Source organism: Buteo buteo, chromosome 4 (assembly GCF_964188355.1).
Source record: "Buteo buteo chromosome 4, bButBut1.hap1.1, whole genome shotgun sequence".
NCBI lineage: Eukaryota > Metazoa > Chordata > Aves > Accipitriformes > Accipitridae > Buteo > Buteo buteo.
In genome coordinates this window covers 40,505,627-40,521,975 of record NC_134174.1, presented here as the reverse complement: position 1 = coordinate 40,521,975, position 16,349 = coordinate 40,505,627, and the positions used below count along the sequence as shown (strand labels likewise).

General features: G+C 38.7%; 1 protein-coding gene across 2 annotated transcripts in view; it reads right to left on the bottom strand.

Annotated features, from left to right (window-relative positions):
• Nucleotides 1-5,901: 5,901 nt before the first annotated feature.
• The window catches only part of RASGEF1A (RasGEF domain family member 1A), a 174,659-nt gene continuing 164,211 nt past the window's right edge, over nt 5,902-16,349 (bottom strand). For both annotated transcript variants that reach the window (XM_075025618.1, XM_075025619.1), the window contains 9 exons: nt 15,367-15,588; nt 15,001-15,075; nt 14,673-14,765; nt 12,825-12,927; nt 12,458-12,537; nt 11,624-11,815; nt 9,964-10,087; nt 9,629-9,701; nt 5,902-8,574 (listed from right to left, as the gene is read on the bottom strand). In XM_075025618.1, the coding sequence (XP_074881719.1) occupies nt 8,550-8,574; nt 9,629-9,701; nt 9,964-10,087; nt 11,624-11,815; nt 12,458-12,537; nt 12,825-12,927; nt 14,673-14,765; nt 15,001-15,075; nt 15,367-15,588 (987 nt within the window). In that variant the 3' untranslated portion in view covers nt 5,902-8,549. The remainder of the gene's footprint in view (nt 8,575-9,628; nt 9,702-9,963; nt 10,088-11,623; nt 11,816-12,457; nt 12,538-12,824; nt 12,928-14,672; nt 14,766-15,000; nt 15,076-15,366; nt 15,589-16,349) is intronic.

The following is a 16,349-nucleotide window of genomic DNA, read 5'->3' as shown; positions in this document are numbered from 1 at the left end:
AATTTGTTTAAAAATATATCATTCGATGGGATGAATAGATACTGGTTTGGAGAATCAGAAAATACAGATGGAAAAGTGGAAAAAAGTACAAGGAAATACTTAGTTCTGGGTCCACTGCATGCAGAAGAAAATACTTAGTGGCTTTTCTTTTAATTTCATAAAAGCCAGTGACCCTTTAGACTTTGATTACACACAGCTATGAAACTCAAAACTTCTTTGTAAACTATATTTAAGACTGGAGAATTCCATAAAGGAGGGAAAGAGAAGTGATGGGTAAGCCCTAACTACTTGTATCCGAATGCAGACATGTATTTGAATTGTGGTTTTTCAGTGCATGCGTGAATATAAACTTTAGAATTAAACTAAACAGCTTTTTGCTTTGTCAGATCAGTGAATGAAAGGAAAAGAACTTCCAATAGCCTTTAAAATAATGATTCAGCATAAATGTAGTAACTCATTTGACTACTCCATGGGTGTAATGATAAAAGCTTTCTATGTAGCCAAGGTGGGTTTGGCTTTTGTGGCCTGAGGCACCCTTGCTGTGTGAGTGACCCCCAACTACATCTTAAAGAGACTGGTCATTCAGTTTTTACTCAGCTGTGAAGTAAAACAAGGAACATCAGGATATGGCTAAAGTTAAGCAGTGGCTGGTTCATGCCCCCACGATGCTCATCTCCTCCTTGCCAGGCCTGACTGCTTGCAAACCAAAGGGCTCCACCTCTTTCTTCACTGGAAAAGCTGTACAGCAAAGGAGACTAGGATAAAATGCTGCTTTTCACATTTCTGTGGTTGCACTGGCTCTGCAGACCTCTGCTTTTATTGATATAGTATCAATTTTTCCGAACACATCACAACGAGAGGTGTATTTGGGCCCCGTGGCTGTTGCAGTCGCAGGGCAGTTGTGCAGGATACACCTTGCAGGGACAAGCACCCCCCTGCAAACAAAATTCCCCCATGCTGGCTGACTTTCCAGGACCCAGAATTGCAGCTGTTGTAAATTATAGCATTGTAATTTCCTTCAGCCTCTGGTGAATTTGTCTCAGCTGAGAGATCGGTCCCACAGGTCCGCTAGGGAGGCGCAGAGCAGCACTACCCCTTAAAGCCAGGTGATGCTAGAAGAGAGCTTTTGGGGCCTCACCCTGAGCCCCCTGTGAGGGGCTGCCTTTTCCACAGCTATGTTTGCTGTAACGATGGCAGCTGCATGCTTAATTAGGGCCTTGTGGAATAATTAGCTTTTCTCATTTGGTATCTGAAGCCAGTAGAAAAAGGTTCTCCTACTGCTTTCCCAAGCAATGTCGTCTCTCTCCTGGGTTAGAATAAGGTAAATGTTATATTGAATTTTCTGGGATGTACTGCTCTGAGATTGTACCAAAAAGGGAATGGCTTTCGGTGTTTTAACATGGGGATCTTGTATGCTTCTGCAAAGGGTACGTTGTGCTGGGTTTGAAGAACAGGTGGTGTAGCTGTATGGCAGTACTGTGCAGCAAAAGTACTTCTGATGGAAGGTAGACTGTTAAATAAATCCCTTCTATGTTTAAGTCTAAATGTTTGCATAAGGTTGTATTAAAACACAGTCCTGTTTTGGTTAGCTTAGTCCTGTTATAGGATAAGTGAAGTAAGTCTCTCTAAACTTGAAATATGCCTAGGTAGGAGTTTGTGGTGATTCAGCTGGTTTACCTGAGCTGCTGGAAGTTTGTATGTAGTGTGGTGAGTTTTTCAAAAGGAGCGTTTTCAACCCCAACAGTTTCAAGGTTGCCTTGTAGCTGTAGGACTTGTATGTCTCGTGTGACTTGTGTCTCTTGACCCACATTCTCTCATCTTTCACTCCAATTGCTGTAAAACCCCTTTCCTGATGCAGGTGAACTTAGTTAAAGGCTTTATCACTTTTTATCTCTCTCTTCCACAGGTAGAATGCTTTGCAGGCTGTACTTGAATTGCATGCAAAAGAGGATGTTAACCCATTCCTGCCATTTGCAATGCCAGTGGCTTACCAAACTCTTTTCGAGCTGATCTTGTGTTTGTGGTTGTGTCCGATCTTACAATGGCACCATTTTTTGCAATTGCTTTGGTATCTGCGTGTCCGTGGGGGGCGCACGTGCTCTTCGCTAGCACCTGACTGGGCCCAGACTGCTGCTAAAAATGCTCTTTTAAAGAAAGAAAAACATCTCTGGAATCAAATAAAACTTAAGGTAAAGGCTATAAACCTGCCTCCGACGCTATGGCATACGACCTGGGTGGCTCCTGCTGAAGGCGGTGGCGAGTGCGCCTGGGCAGCAGAGTCACTCAGGGCTGTGGAACGACTGGGGAGTTTCTCCCGCGCGAAGCCGTGGTGTGCGTTTGCACGGTGTGATGGGTGCGGAGAAGACAGGAGGCGAAGCTGTGGAAACACGCGCGAACAGGCAGAGCGGTGGCTTTGGCCCGGGGAGAGCCTGAGCTCTTGCAGGGATTTCCTGCAGCCTTACACAAGCTTAAGTGGCTTCTCGCTGACTTCGTTACAAGCTGTGGGGAAAATGATCATATTAAAGAGATAGTTTGAACAAAAAAAGAAAAACCTTTGAGATTGCTTGGTGCCCAGGTACGCCATGGAGGGGAGCTTAGCGAGAGATCAAAGCTTAGGCTACTCTGAGCGTGCAAGTTGCACGCTCTCCTGGGCTGTGCAGCTGTTGGGGAGGAGCTGGGATGGTGTTCTGGCCTGCAAATGCAGTCACGTAGAGTAGTTGTTGGGGTTTTTTTGTGTTTGTTTGCTTTTAAAATCTTGTCAGTTTGACTTTTTGGCTGCTGGGTTCCTGTGGAATTCTTCCTGGGCTACTTGGATACTGTGAAATTTCTGAGAAGTCAGATAAGAGGCATATAGGAAAAAAAAAATTGGATTTGCTTGGATTTGTGGATTTATTTATTACTTGCTTGGATTTTATGTTTTTGAAGTGCTTTAGGAGTGATTTTTTTCAAATTGAGACAGGTTCTTCAGCACTGAGCTATAATGGCCACAGACATGAATAGTTTAATGCTTCATTAAATTCTGCTAGTGCTATAAGTGTTAGACTTCAATCAAGTCAGTCATTTACAGCTGTGCTTGCTGAGTCCCCCAGTGCTCTGTTGCTGCAGTTGATGATATGTTGCACTTCTCCATTTTAACAGATATCTGAGGAGGTGGAGTGTTGTTAGTAATATCTTCCTTGAATTGAATGTAAACAACTGGATGTTGTATAAATATTTAAAAGGAAACTTTCAATGTCGACACTGCTGGATAGCAAGATTCTTTGAATTTAATAGCCCCTAGAATCAGAAGAGGCCTTAGTGTGCTCATGTGATAGCAATTAAAAAGATGTTAAGTCCTTTTCTGTCTGTGTAATGAGGTTCTGTTGGATCTTATTGGACTTCTGCCTCCAAACAGAATTATATTAATTTTAAGGTTAAGATATCTGCTTCATCTGAAGAAGCTAGATAAGATTTATAAAATACTGGGAGCAAATTTCCACTAAATTTAAAGTTCCTTCCTTCCTGACCCAAATTAGGCGGGGATGTTTGAAACTCGTGCTTTGGCCTGTGTTTGTTTTCAGCTTTCTTTCAATCCTGTGAAATGGTCTCTGCACCTTGCACTGAGGTGGGGCTATTAACAGGAATCCTCTGCATGGCAACAGCCCTGCATTTTGGGTGTTTTGTTTGTGTTTTGGGGGTTTTGTTGGGTGGTTTTGGCTTTTTTTTTTCCTGGTAGGTGCTACTCATGGTTTCAAGTAACTGTATACTGTTTTTGCCAAACAATGTTTCTTACAGAACTTTTTATATAGAAGTGCTTTTTCTTACTAGTTGTTAGAAGCCTAAGTGTTCTTAATATCTTAAGGTATTCATCCTAGTAGATCAGAAACAGTATATTTACTGTCTTAGTATTTTAAATTAATGTTCTAATTCCTGGTGGTTTGAATTTCTTCCTCATCACGCTTCTTGAGGAGGAGGCAGAGTATCTGTCTGAGGCTGTATCAGCAGTCCCTGCATGACAGAACTTGACTGCTTTTTAATATTTCATTATGAAATAAACTAACATCCCACAATTATTCTGCAGCAATCAACTGCATCCGTTTTCTGTGCAAAAGCTGAATGTGGTATCAAGGAGCCACAAAAATGCTGATGTTAGAAATTGCTTACAACATTGGAAATATTAGAAACATTTAAATTCCTTGCTGTTATGAATAACATTATGGAAATGGCTACACTTTATATTGTACCTCCAAATTACTGCAGAAATACACCCCAAAATGTTGTTTCTCTCTCTTCCAAAGCCCAAGGCACACCTTGGGGAGCGGTAAAGGAAACTGAACCTCTGTTGGAGGCTTGTAGAGATGTGCTGAAACCTCAAAGCATACCCAGTTATCTCTGCCTTTCCAGGGACAAGCATGCAAGGAAGAATTTGAAAGCAACTATTGCTAATATTTGCATGTTCACTGGTCTGGAAACTTCCTCGATAGCATGCACTAACGGTTTAGGATAAAGTCTTTCTGCAACTTGATTTTTTTCTTTTTATTTTTTTTTTTTTAAATATCTCACTCTCCATACAGCTGTTTAATAGCTGCTGAGAACTATAAGACAAAACTGTGCTTCCACACACTGTCTACAGGCTTTTGTGGTTAGTTGGGAAGCTGGGGTTGCCCTGATAAAATTATATACATTGCAGATTGAAGAGGGAAGATCTGTCTGCACCTCCTCAGAAGAATTACTGATTTGTCTCCAAAAGATGTACTACTAATATCAGTTGTCAGCTGACTAGTCAGTTGAATTTTGGTAAGTTGAGTTTTTTGCTAAAAGAAAGCTGCTGCTTGGGAACTATTAACTTGATAAATCAAGTTGCTAACATAACTAAAGATACGTTACTGGTGCTGAGTTACTGCTTGTCATACAGTGCCGTGCTCTAATGGCAGTAAAGTGCCTGGAAAGCAATTTTATTGTTTACTCTTACGCTTGTGTAAATAGTTTATTTATCCTAATGACTGGATAGGACATAATTGGAAGGGAGTCTTCAAGGATGTTATATGCGTGTTAATTATGAGTGTAAACTGGCCATCAGGAAGATTCATCTGCTTGATCCTCTTAATGCTGGTAAACATCATTATCTTTTCTAATGAGCCATGATGACTGAAAGTAGTACTGTTCTACTCACTCTGGGAGTCTGTTGTGGATGTCTGGTTACCAAAACAATTTCCCCAGAGAGTTTTCAACAGATTAAAAATGCTTACGGGACCTCTGGATCTCCTGCGCTTGCAAGATCTAACATTTTTTTAAAGGCTTATATTCCTGAGAAAGGAGGTAGGTAGCACTGGGGCAGTGTGTTAGGAAAGCTGGATTCTCCTCCCAGGCCTGTGCTTGTCTAGTCCCTATGTGACCTTGGAGAAGTGGCTTTGCTTCTGTAAAGTAGGGCATGAAAAAGGGTAGTGGTTGCCACCAAACGTCCTGGAGCGTTGAAATGTCAACAGAATCTTGCGACAGGAAACCTTGCAGTCTGCTGCTGCCAGCAAACGTTTCTGTGCTTTTCTGGTAAAAGGATAAATATGTGGGAGGAAAAAAACAGAATTCAACTCTTGGGACACGAAAAATGTTTTTACACAGTGGAACTGTTCATCACTTTCATTGAGAGAATGAATATGTTCCCTGGCAGAGACACTGTATCAAACCCATAAAATACTATTACAGAGAGCACATTAGAAGTGGCAGCATATTGTTGGCTTAGTGTTGCTCTTGCCTTTTGTTGAAAGATATTTAAATATTTCATAATGTATCTTTTTAAGTCAGAAGGTAACCTGTTGATTCATAGCGAATGTATTGCCTTCCACAGTTGGTTCACCTCGTTCAGCTGCTCGTTTGTGTCTTGATCCGTTTGCAAGTGAAAAATAAAACATGGAAAAAGTTAAGCCTGGTTGAAGCAAGTTTTTTTTTATTAATGCAAGCACATCCAGTCAAACACGGAATATCCTGCTTTATGGTACAGCTTTATATTTAGCATTTCAGCTCAGAATAGCAAAACACAGTATTTAAGGAATGTATCAAACTGAGGGAGGAAAAATAAAAAGGAACCGATGTGGATACTGCATTGATTTCAAGTATATACTAGGACTGATTGACCAGTGAAGTGCACATTCATGTGAAAGCTTTTTTTATACATTTACAGAAAGTGTTTTAAAATTGCATTTCAAATATATATTTTTTCTTAAATTTTAAGCATCCCTTTTGAATTTCAATTACATAAACAAAGCTGATATACAATCCCTCTTATAGTGTCTGACAATGTTACTAGCTAGAACATCTCTGAAAGTGCAAAACACTGTAATAATACAGTATAAATATTCTTACTCTAATCCAGGGCTGAAGGTCAGTACTTCAGCACAGGAAAAATAGCAGCAGATCATAAGAATTATCCCTTCCCCTTTTCTGGGCTGTTACTGTTAACAGTATTCTACTTCTTCGTGGCATGACTTGCTTTTGTTTCTCTTTGATGTCAATGCTATGAGAATAGCAAAATGTTGATTTATCTCTCTTCCTTACCCCAACCTACTCTTCTAATGTTAAGTATTTGTCAAGGGGGGAGTGGAACAGGGAAAGAGGGAAGGCTCTTTAATTTTTTACTGTACTACAGGGCCAATACAGCAAATAATTTCTACTAAGTGATTGCAGATGCTACATGAAACAGTGGCACTGCTCTTGGTTGTAGGCACTCAGCAAGAAGAGTCTACTGGACTGGAATAAACCAGATCCTGGGTCCAGCAAGTCTTGCCCCTTCTTCAGTAGAAGGCAGAGTAAGATAAAAACTCATCTACTTGGGGTTGATAATTTTTAAAGAAGCTTGTGCAGAAGTCCTCTGTGAGGCTCTATGAGGGAGGCTGTAATCACTGTAAACTCTAGAGGGCCTTGTTTAAAAAAACAAAAAAATATCTAATTGTCTGGCTGAAGTCATCATCTTTACGAATATCCAGGCCTTAAGCCTTAAAAGAACAATTACTGGAAAGGACAGTAGATATTCATGGGTAATAATTTGTTCATTAGACAAAACAGATTTTAATCTGAGCCTTTTTTTTTTTTCTTAATTCAGAGATCGGGTGAGAAAGCAAGTCCTGAACTGTATATTTTTTCCTAGAAATGAATACCTTGAATCTTTACGTAAGCTCCTCAGGTGCTCACTTGGATAGCCAAATTAGGTCTAAACTCAAGACTAAAAGGAGAAATTAGAAATGGTAAGCATTAGCAGGTTTACAGATCAGTTCTAATTTTGGTACTGACCCGAGTTCAGAAGTTTGACTGATTTCTTACAGTGTTTTCCCTTATATTTCAATGGGTTCTGGCCCACAGTTAATCATGGCTTGCAAAATATTTGAAAAAGCTTATATCATAAGTTGGTCTTTGCTTCAATTGTTTCTAAGTGCAGACAAGCGTTTTCAAAGGAACCAAGGGAATTAAATAACCGGTTCAGTGGTGATGAACTCTTCTTAAGCTTCTTTGGAAATTTTAGCCTTAACTTCAAATTGGACATCTGAGTTTACTTCCCTCTCCCTAGCTCATGTATGATTTTTATTTTCCAAGAACTGTTTTGAAAAAAACATATTGAGCCTATTTTGCAGAGATAATCTAGGTTAGATATCCTTCTCTTAAACAAAACAAAAAAAAAATCCCTGATTTTTAAAAAGGAAAACACAAACTATTCTGACAGCCAGAATTTAAAGGATAGTTCCCAGAAATCTTAAAACTTAGACACGTGTGCATCTTCACACATGCACGCACACATACTCACACACAAACGCACATCCCCCCCAGCAGTTACCCCACCTTACCTCTTTTAAATCATGTAACAAAAATATGTTTGCTGCACCATCAATGTTACAGGCAGGTATACTCTACTTCATGTGCCATATTCTCCATTTTATTTAAAAAGTACATTGTAGCTGGTTTCGAGACATCCATATTTTTATTTTCTTTACTTCCAATCCAGCGTAATAGAAGGTACACTAAACGATATCAGTACCTTGTAAGGCACTATTTTCTGATGTAGGAGAGGAACATGCTTACTGCAGATGTCTAAGGCCTTGACTCTACAAACACTAACACATGTGAGTGGTATCACTGATTTGAAAGAGACCCTTCACTTCAAAGCTAGAGAGACATGTTGAGTGTTCTGTAAGATACTGGTCCAATGGAGTATTTAACCTGAACACTGGCTTAAGTTGGGATGTGTGTTTTCATTTTTATTTATTTTGGTGGAAGTAATAAAAAATAAAAATTTAGATGCTGATAGAATAAGATCTCCCTAGGGATACCATCTCCCATGATACATTTCATCTCTGAGAACAGGGCCCTGCCCTTATATTTAAAATAAAAAACCAAAACCCTTCACTTAAGTGCCTTAAGGTTGACATGTGAAATATTTACCACATTTTATTTCATAAAAGTTACTGTATATACAAAACAGACCTCAGCCAGTGAGGTCTTTCTTAGCTCAGTCCAAGTCTTTCACGTTGTAAAAACATGTTCATTCGATGTGCTTCAAAGTCTGCAGATCAGATCCAAAAATCTCAGGCTCTATTAAGCAGAGTTGTCCTAGAAGAAGTAGTAGTAAAAAAATAAAATCATCTCTTCTATTGTGACAAAAAGTTTTACAGTTTTGGTAAAGGTTGGCAATAGATCTATCTTGCATCATTAGCTGGAAGCCTTTCTTCAAAGGATAGATTTTCAACTGCTATAAACTGGAATACATCTATGAATTCCAATAAAGATGCTGACTTTAATTTAAACAAAAATGTAACTTTCGTAACATTACTTCAGGCCCTTAAGATGCTCTTGGGCAAATAACATATGTTCCTCTGTCATCCTAAACTATTGCTTACTGAACAGCATCAGATTTGAATGCAAGGTGTGTTGCATGGGTGTCACAAGTGAAAAGCTTATGTGGACTTATAAAACACTGGGATCAATTGGAAACAGTGTCTTGTCTAGGACAATACAGTCATAACGTAGCTCAACTGCAGCTCAGCATAAATAGGCGGCTTCATTCTTTATCTGGTACAGATATGTCAAATCTAAATGTTTAACATGATTTACAAAGGTCTAAATCTCTCTTTCTGCCTTGGCCTTAGAAGAAATCTCATCTAAATTAACTGATCTTATCATGTACATGGAAGAGGTGCTTCCCCCTCTCAGAGGGAGGGAGGAGTCATTGAGACTTTCTCCCTTAAGACTAGGCTGAAAATTAGAGTATTCATGTAAAATTTCATCCTTTTATAAGATTTGTAAGTGGGTAGGTATGATAAATGATAGCACCTTTTGGTGTCTCTATATATTTGTTCCCCTGAGAAAAGCATGTCTGAAAACTGCCACAAATGTAGATTCTTTTAATGTATTTGATAGCCTAAACGAAGCATATTCTCTTTCGTAGTCCCAGCAGTGATCTTGCCGCCTGAACTGATCTGGCTGGAAAAGCTGTATCAAAATCCAAGCCCTACTGAATTTTTTCAGATTTGAATTATGAGGAAAAAATAATTATATTTGGGGCAAAATGGTCTTCAGCTGCGTATGCAAATAGGAGGGAGGAAGCTGATAATTGCATGCCTGTGTAGGTCTGCAAAAAGACTCATATTCTGAGGAAGTTTAATACCTGAGTGTTTTCCAGCTGTCTTTTTCCATGTGGTTTTCTGGACCTTCACTTTCAAAGGATGCAATGAACAGAGCTAGTAAATAAAGTAAGAACAATCAGATACATGGGTTCTTTAACTGGGGAGGGTGAGGGGTGAACCAACAAACCCTAAAAGTTACAATATAGCGGGTGTAACTTAGCAGACTTCATAATGACATTTATTCTCAACAGAAGCCAATATGGAAGTGATAATACATACTTATCAAATATTTTTTTGCATGTTGATTTTTCTGCATATTCTGTCTGCATTTCAACAAGTAGGAAGACTCACTATAATGTTCAGTAAAGGATTTTACCTTCTTCACTATAAATGGGTGCTGTGAGTAGATAGCTCTGGATCTTCTTGTCTTTTTCAAAAGGGCACTCAACCTGCTTCCATGTCAGGAAATCATGAATCTGTCTTGAAATTTCCCAGAATTTCTGCATGAGGTAGTTAAACAAATATGATTTTAATAATATTCTTTTTCTTTCAAATGTTAGTTGTTTTGTTTCAATTTTGGAGCCTCTCAGTCTTGTTCTTATTCATACCTCTTCTCTTATCCCTTAGTCTTCTTCCTTGTTATCCTTTCTTCTTACTTCTCCCTTCATCTCCCCCTCTTGCTTCTAGTTCCTCATCAGTCACTAGCCTCTCAAGTTTAGAACAGTGTATCCCTGCTAACTGCTTGGTCTTTTGCATTCAATTCTTTTAATCATCAACCTTTTCATATATAATAAAGTGCTATTGGCCTGTTTTCTGTGTTGTATCTCTAAATTAGCCTGCGAGTGGAACTGGTCAGTAAATGGTTTTTATTTACTTTTTACATTTGGAACTTTCAACTTAAATGAAATGTGACATATCTGATTTTTTTTATAAAGCACTTCTTAAATTTAAGAAATAATCAAAATAACATATAGAAACTACAGATATCCTTTCCTTCCTAGGATTTTAAGACATGCATAATTGCTTAGGGTTTGTCTTGTATGTTCTGTGTGCCACCCTCCCCTTATCCAGCCTTAATAATGGCAAAAAAACTGCAAAAGTACTTTTGACAGGCTGTGGTCTTTTGGACATGTATGTTTATCAGTTGGGGAGAGAGACTCCAAAACCTGTAGAAAATCCCTTGAAGACCTGCTAAATACCATTTGCTGGTTGTGTGTAGTGTTTATAGCTAGCTAACCCGATGAGGTTAAATCAGCTAATGCTGATGATTTAGGGTGAAGTTACCTATCACAATTTGATCAGACAGATATGATGGCTTGCTGCCACAGAAAAGCTTACTTTCCATTCTTTACTGCCTTCCACTTCTCCCAATCGCTTTTAAACGTAAGGCAGGGTGCAAGGCTGAGGAGCAGCCATCATATGTGGTACGCTAAAATTCTTAGGCTTCTTGATTTCAAGTGCTTTCCTTTATTTTTAAGTGTTGCATGAGTACAATGTTCCTTGAAGAAACTTCCCTTTCCAATTAGCTAACATTAGACTATTTCTGTATTACTTAAGTAATTTTTAATGCTGGAGGTTTGGCTTCTGAAATTCTTATTTTCTTTTCAACCTTTTCGTGCATCAGTTTTGGTAACAAATTAATATTATTCCAATCAGTTGTGCTTATGTGAATTGTATATTTTGCAGTGCATCTGTCCCATTTCATATAAAACTAACAAAAAATAATCTCTATTTCAGTACATTTTAAAACTAATCTTTTAACTGAAAGCAATTGCATTCCAGCACTTTTATGGATTCTGTTCTGTATATGTAATTGTGGGTCTGCTGGATATGTTATATAAACATGGCAACTGCAAGCACTAGCTTTCACAGAAATTTGAAATCATTTCCCCTAGATAATGATACTGCTTTATGTCTAGATCACAGCAGTGCTGAAGAAATTGGTAATATAACAAGCTAGAAGTTCAAAACTGGCAAACATTTGTAATGTACAATGTTTAACAAGCATTACAGTTTCCATAATAGCAAAGTCCTACCTTGAAGTTTATCTGCCCATTGGGCAAGCGGTTCGTATGTATTTTGTGCAGAAAGTAGATATCTTTAATAAACAGGTTGAAAACTGGGATGACTATTTTCTCTCGATTGCTGTTGGCAGTCTGGGATCGCTGTGCTGCTCCTTGCAGGGCTGTGCGGTAATTACAAAAGTTGCTGGATGGATCCATGTGATGCTGTTTTGCGGGGGGGGGAAAGGCAGTCAAGTAAAAAAGCTTTGATCTAACCATCAGACAGTTCATTCTTTATGAATTCATTGGGCCCCTTTTTAAACTTTTAAGATAGAGTACTTTATACTAATCAGGTCTGGATTCAGGTTTTTCTAACTTCAATCTTGTTTGAAAGGAGGGTTCTGTACTGGCTTTACATGCTTTGCTATGCTTTGCTTCAGTGGTTAATGGAAGACTGAAAGGAAATGATAAATAACTATTGGGAAAACCCCCAAAATTCTAACTTGCTGTCACCAATCTTTCTGATGACAATTTCAATTAAGTTTTGTTTTCATTCAGCTCTCCACTAGATGGAGTACTCTAATTAGTTTTACGGGTAGCAAACCAGCATTCACTCGACTGAAAACTACCTTGATGTTAAATTGGAAAAAATATGCTAGGAAGAAATAACCTAAAGAAAACTTGCAGCCACTTTTCTCTGCAGGCAAGTAGGGAGTTTAAAAATCAGGAAATGTTCTCCCTAATGTTTATATGCTGGTGACCACTGACAGAGGTGCCTCTGTGACCTCTGACTTAGTAATTCCACAGCAGAGGTTTGGATGAAACTATTTGGTAGATTTCTATATGAAGTCTAAACTTTATACATACCTCCAAAACATCAAATTTGGCTGTTTTGACCTTGGACCAAGTTTTCTTTAGCCGTGCCACAGGACTCAAGTTCATGCCAGCTGAATGGAGAGAGAAGAGACAAAGAAACAACTGAGTTGAAAAAATATAGGGCTAACATAACTGTGTTTATGTATCAGCACCACGCATTTTGGAAGGCAGTTCAGCTTGACAAACAAAGGTTGTAGCTAACTCTCACCCACCCATACATTAATCTGTCACTGGTACATACTGCCCCTGTAGAAGTGTGCATGCTGGTGTGGTACCCCATGTAGGGCAAGTATGAGCATAGTCTTGCCAGTCAGGTTGTAAAATAGAGTGCCTTTTGTCATCTGTTAAGGATACTCACAGATAATAGCCATCATTGAGTTGAAGTTTCCAATATTGAAGCATTCTCTTGCCACATCAATGAAAAATTCCACCATTCTTGTACGCTGCTTTTTCTTTACAACCTGAAAAAAACCTAACATCTGTTAAGAGGGAAGGGATGGCCTGAATTTTGGATGGGATGTTCAGTCAAAGGCATTGTAACAGGTTGATTGAATAGACATTTCAAGACTTTGTCCAGCTAAATCTTATGACGATACAGGCCTGAGGGTATTTTGTTAAGATTAATTTTCAATAAAATAGCAGAAGTATTTGTGCTACTATCAGTTGTTTGTCTAGTTGTGGGGGAGTGTAAACTTTTGTTTATACATAAAGTTCAATGTCTTGGGGAATCTTGTGTAAACAAGCTGGACACTGTCAGCAATTTCCTGTTGCAGGAAAAGAGAGATAACATGAAACTGCTGTCAGAAAGAATATATGCAAAAAATTTAAACCTCTGAAGAAGTGGGGAAGGCAGTGGACAGACTTAAGATCAGGGGCACGTAACCTGAATGTGAGAGAGAACAATTGCCATGTCCCGATTTTCTCATTTTACTGTGTATACTCTTAAAAGACTTCTTGAGAGCAGGTAGTGATGATGATCAAATATACGAATTCCCACACATGCAAAGGATCTAGCAAGTGATGCTGAACATCATCTTTGCAGATGCTTTTATAAATGGCAAAGCAAAATTAATATATAGCACTGTCTCTAAACTCCATTTCCAAAAGCCATCAATTTTTATTTTTTTTTAAAGCTAGTATTATTGCCTAGATTGCATTCATTCATCAAAATCCTTTCCATATTTAGATCTAGAAGCTTGGTCTGGCTTATACAAAAATAGCTCCTGAGTGGCGACTGCAGGCTACTTCACCAGGGAATTCCTTTTTTCTAAAAACCCTCTTACCTAAATACTTCAGTTTCTGTGTCATATCAAAAGAAAATGGTTCAGTAGTCAATGGCTTGGCTTATCCCTTGGTATGCTAAAACCTTTTGTTTGACTGGTTTACTAAATGTATTAGCCATACCAGCCAGCTCTGGAAGATGTCTTGGTGTGGTTTTGTAATAAGTTTTTGTGAGAGCAGGAATCTTAAGAGATTAGGATCAATGCATCGGACTTCATGAAACTGCACTAGGCATCTGGATTTCCACAGAAGGGCTACTGACCAAGCAAGAATACAGAGAAAAATTCCCATTTGGTAGAATTGGTGCATATTAATAAGAATCTAAAAAGACAGAGAATACGCATGGGGTTGGGGGGGAAAGGGCATTTCTGGGGCAGTATACCTTCCATTTCTTTGCTTATTATGTGATAGAAGTTACTTTAATCTCTAATAAGGCTATTCTCCCTCTTTTTTTTTTTTTTTTTTTTTAAAACCTCTCTGGTAGTCTACTTTCTTTCCAGACTTATGAAGAAAGTTTATTCCTGATTTTTTTATAAAAATGAATATATGACAGTGCTAATGATATCTAAATGCAGTGGAAGGACAGCTGTTTATTGGTAAATCTGCATTTAAAGATGAGTATCTTTGAGAATTTATGGACTTATTTAAAAAAAAAAATCCAGAAGAGCTAACTCAAACTCCACACAAGTTCCGTTTTGCTGCCTGACTAATGCTACTATGGAAGCTACACAAAACTAGAGAATATATGCAAAGCCAAACATAGCCATGAACTTTTAATCATATAAGCATGCAAATAATTTAATGCTTGAGTAATGCCATTATCTTTAATTGCACTGCTAATGTTTAAATCTCTATTAGGCCACTGTCTGCCTTTTGTCCTTAAGGCCAGGATTGCTTTGCTATCTTGTTTTCTACAAATACCTACCCGACAAATCTCTGTAGCCACCAGCATGCTGAGACAATTGAACCAATTGTCATAGGCCTCCAAATTATATGTTTTGGTCACATCACCTCGGCACTGTAAGAGAACAGTCCACATGTTCATCCTATCCTGTTTCATGGTAAAGTCAACATAACAAAGGATAAACTTCCTTTTCATGTCTTGATAAAATCTTGTTGGATATTTTTTAAGGCATGAACTTAAAGAAGGTTAGAAAATGTCAGCCTTTCTTGCACAGGGTATACTCGAATTATGGAGGTTCTTTACCCTGGTTATTCTTTGTTTCTTTTTCCCTCCATACCCCTTCTCGTACCTTGTGATTATCCAAGGAGTCCATGTGGCTGACAATCTGCATCAGATCCTCTGGGTAAATGTTGCTCACCCTTTCCTGTGTTTGGAGAGATGAGAGATTGTCACTGTACAGACAAACAGGGAGTTCAGTGAAAAATGCATCAATAAAGCCAAAGTTAGGAGAACATTTTGGTAACTTTCATCTTCCCACAGTGTAGATGTGTGAGGTATTTCTATCGGTGTATCTAATTGGTCTTGTTCATTACTTGGTATTTTTTGATTAAAACATCGGAGGCTTTCAGTGAAGCCATAGCAAAATTCGTATTGATGAGTATATTAATATTTAGTAGATGGAAAACAAAATAATTCACACAAATTAGTGTCTCACCAGTTCAATATAGGTCAGCTGCTGTGCCAAGATCAGAGGGTCACAGCACACACTCAGGATGTCCTTCTGAGTTGACTGTGGCTTGGTTTTGAGGATGGTGCCTTTGTCAGTAACAGGTTGCCGGAATTTCTCTCTGATTTCCTGGTACTGGCTCCGTGCAGAGAGGGCCATCAGGAGATTCTGTGTCATCTGGCTAATGATCTTTTTCACTGTTCCATTTTCCTAATCAAAAGGCAGAAACAGTGACTGCTAAAAACCTTTAGCTCTTGCAGACGCAGATTGCCAAAGAATTTCTGACTGGGAAAAATAAATGCCTATTATCCATTTTTCTTTCATCTTACCTGAGCTGATCGTCCTGTGACAAATGAACTTGTCCTAACTGCCCACACAATTTCATAACGACATTGTTATACCTGCCTGTCTTCTCAACTCTGTTCCACTTGCTTGGCTGGTCTGCTCCTTGTGGCCGTTTTTGGCTAGTACCCCATTTCAAAGGCATCTTGGATCCTCTGTGTACCAAGTGCCAAAAAGCCTCCTTCTTGTTCTGATCAGACCCACTGATGATCAGGTCTATCTAGCCCAGGCAGAATCCAGGGAATTCACTTCATGGCCAGGAATACACCCCTAGAATATCATGGCTTGACTTTGAACAACTATAGCATCCAAAGATTTAGGTAAGAGCACAGTATACATCATGTTCTTGGATAACTAAAATGCCTTTCTGTTCATCAGGTACAGATTTTAAATGTAGGCTCTATAAGGATACATACTGGTAAAGCCACAGAAATATAATCCATCTGCTCAGTGTTTTGACAACAAAGGCAAGCTGAATTCTTTCTGCCATTGATTGTTTGTGTCCTATAGACGTTTCTCTGAGATCAACCCCGAAGAGCTAACTTGATCACCTTCCTAATCCTCTATCCCTCCTGTTACTGTTTTAAATGACCCAGGTCCTCTGACCCTGTTCTTCCTGCTACTGGAAA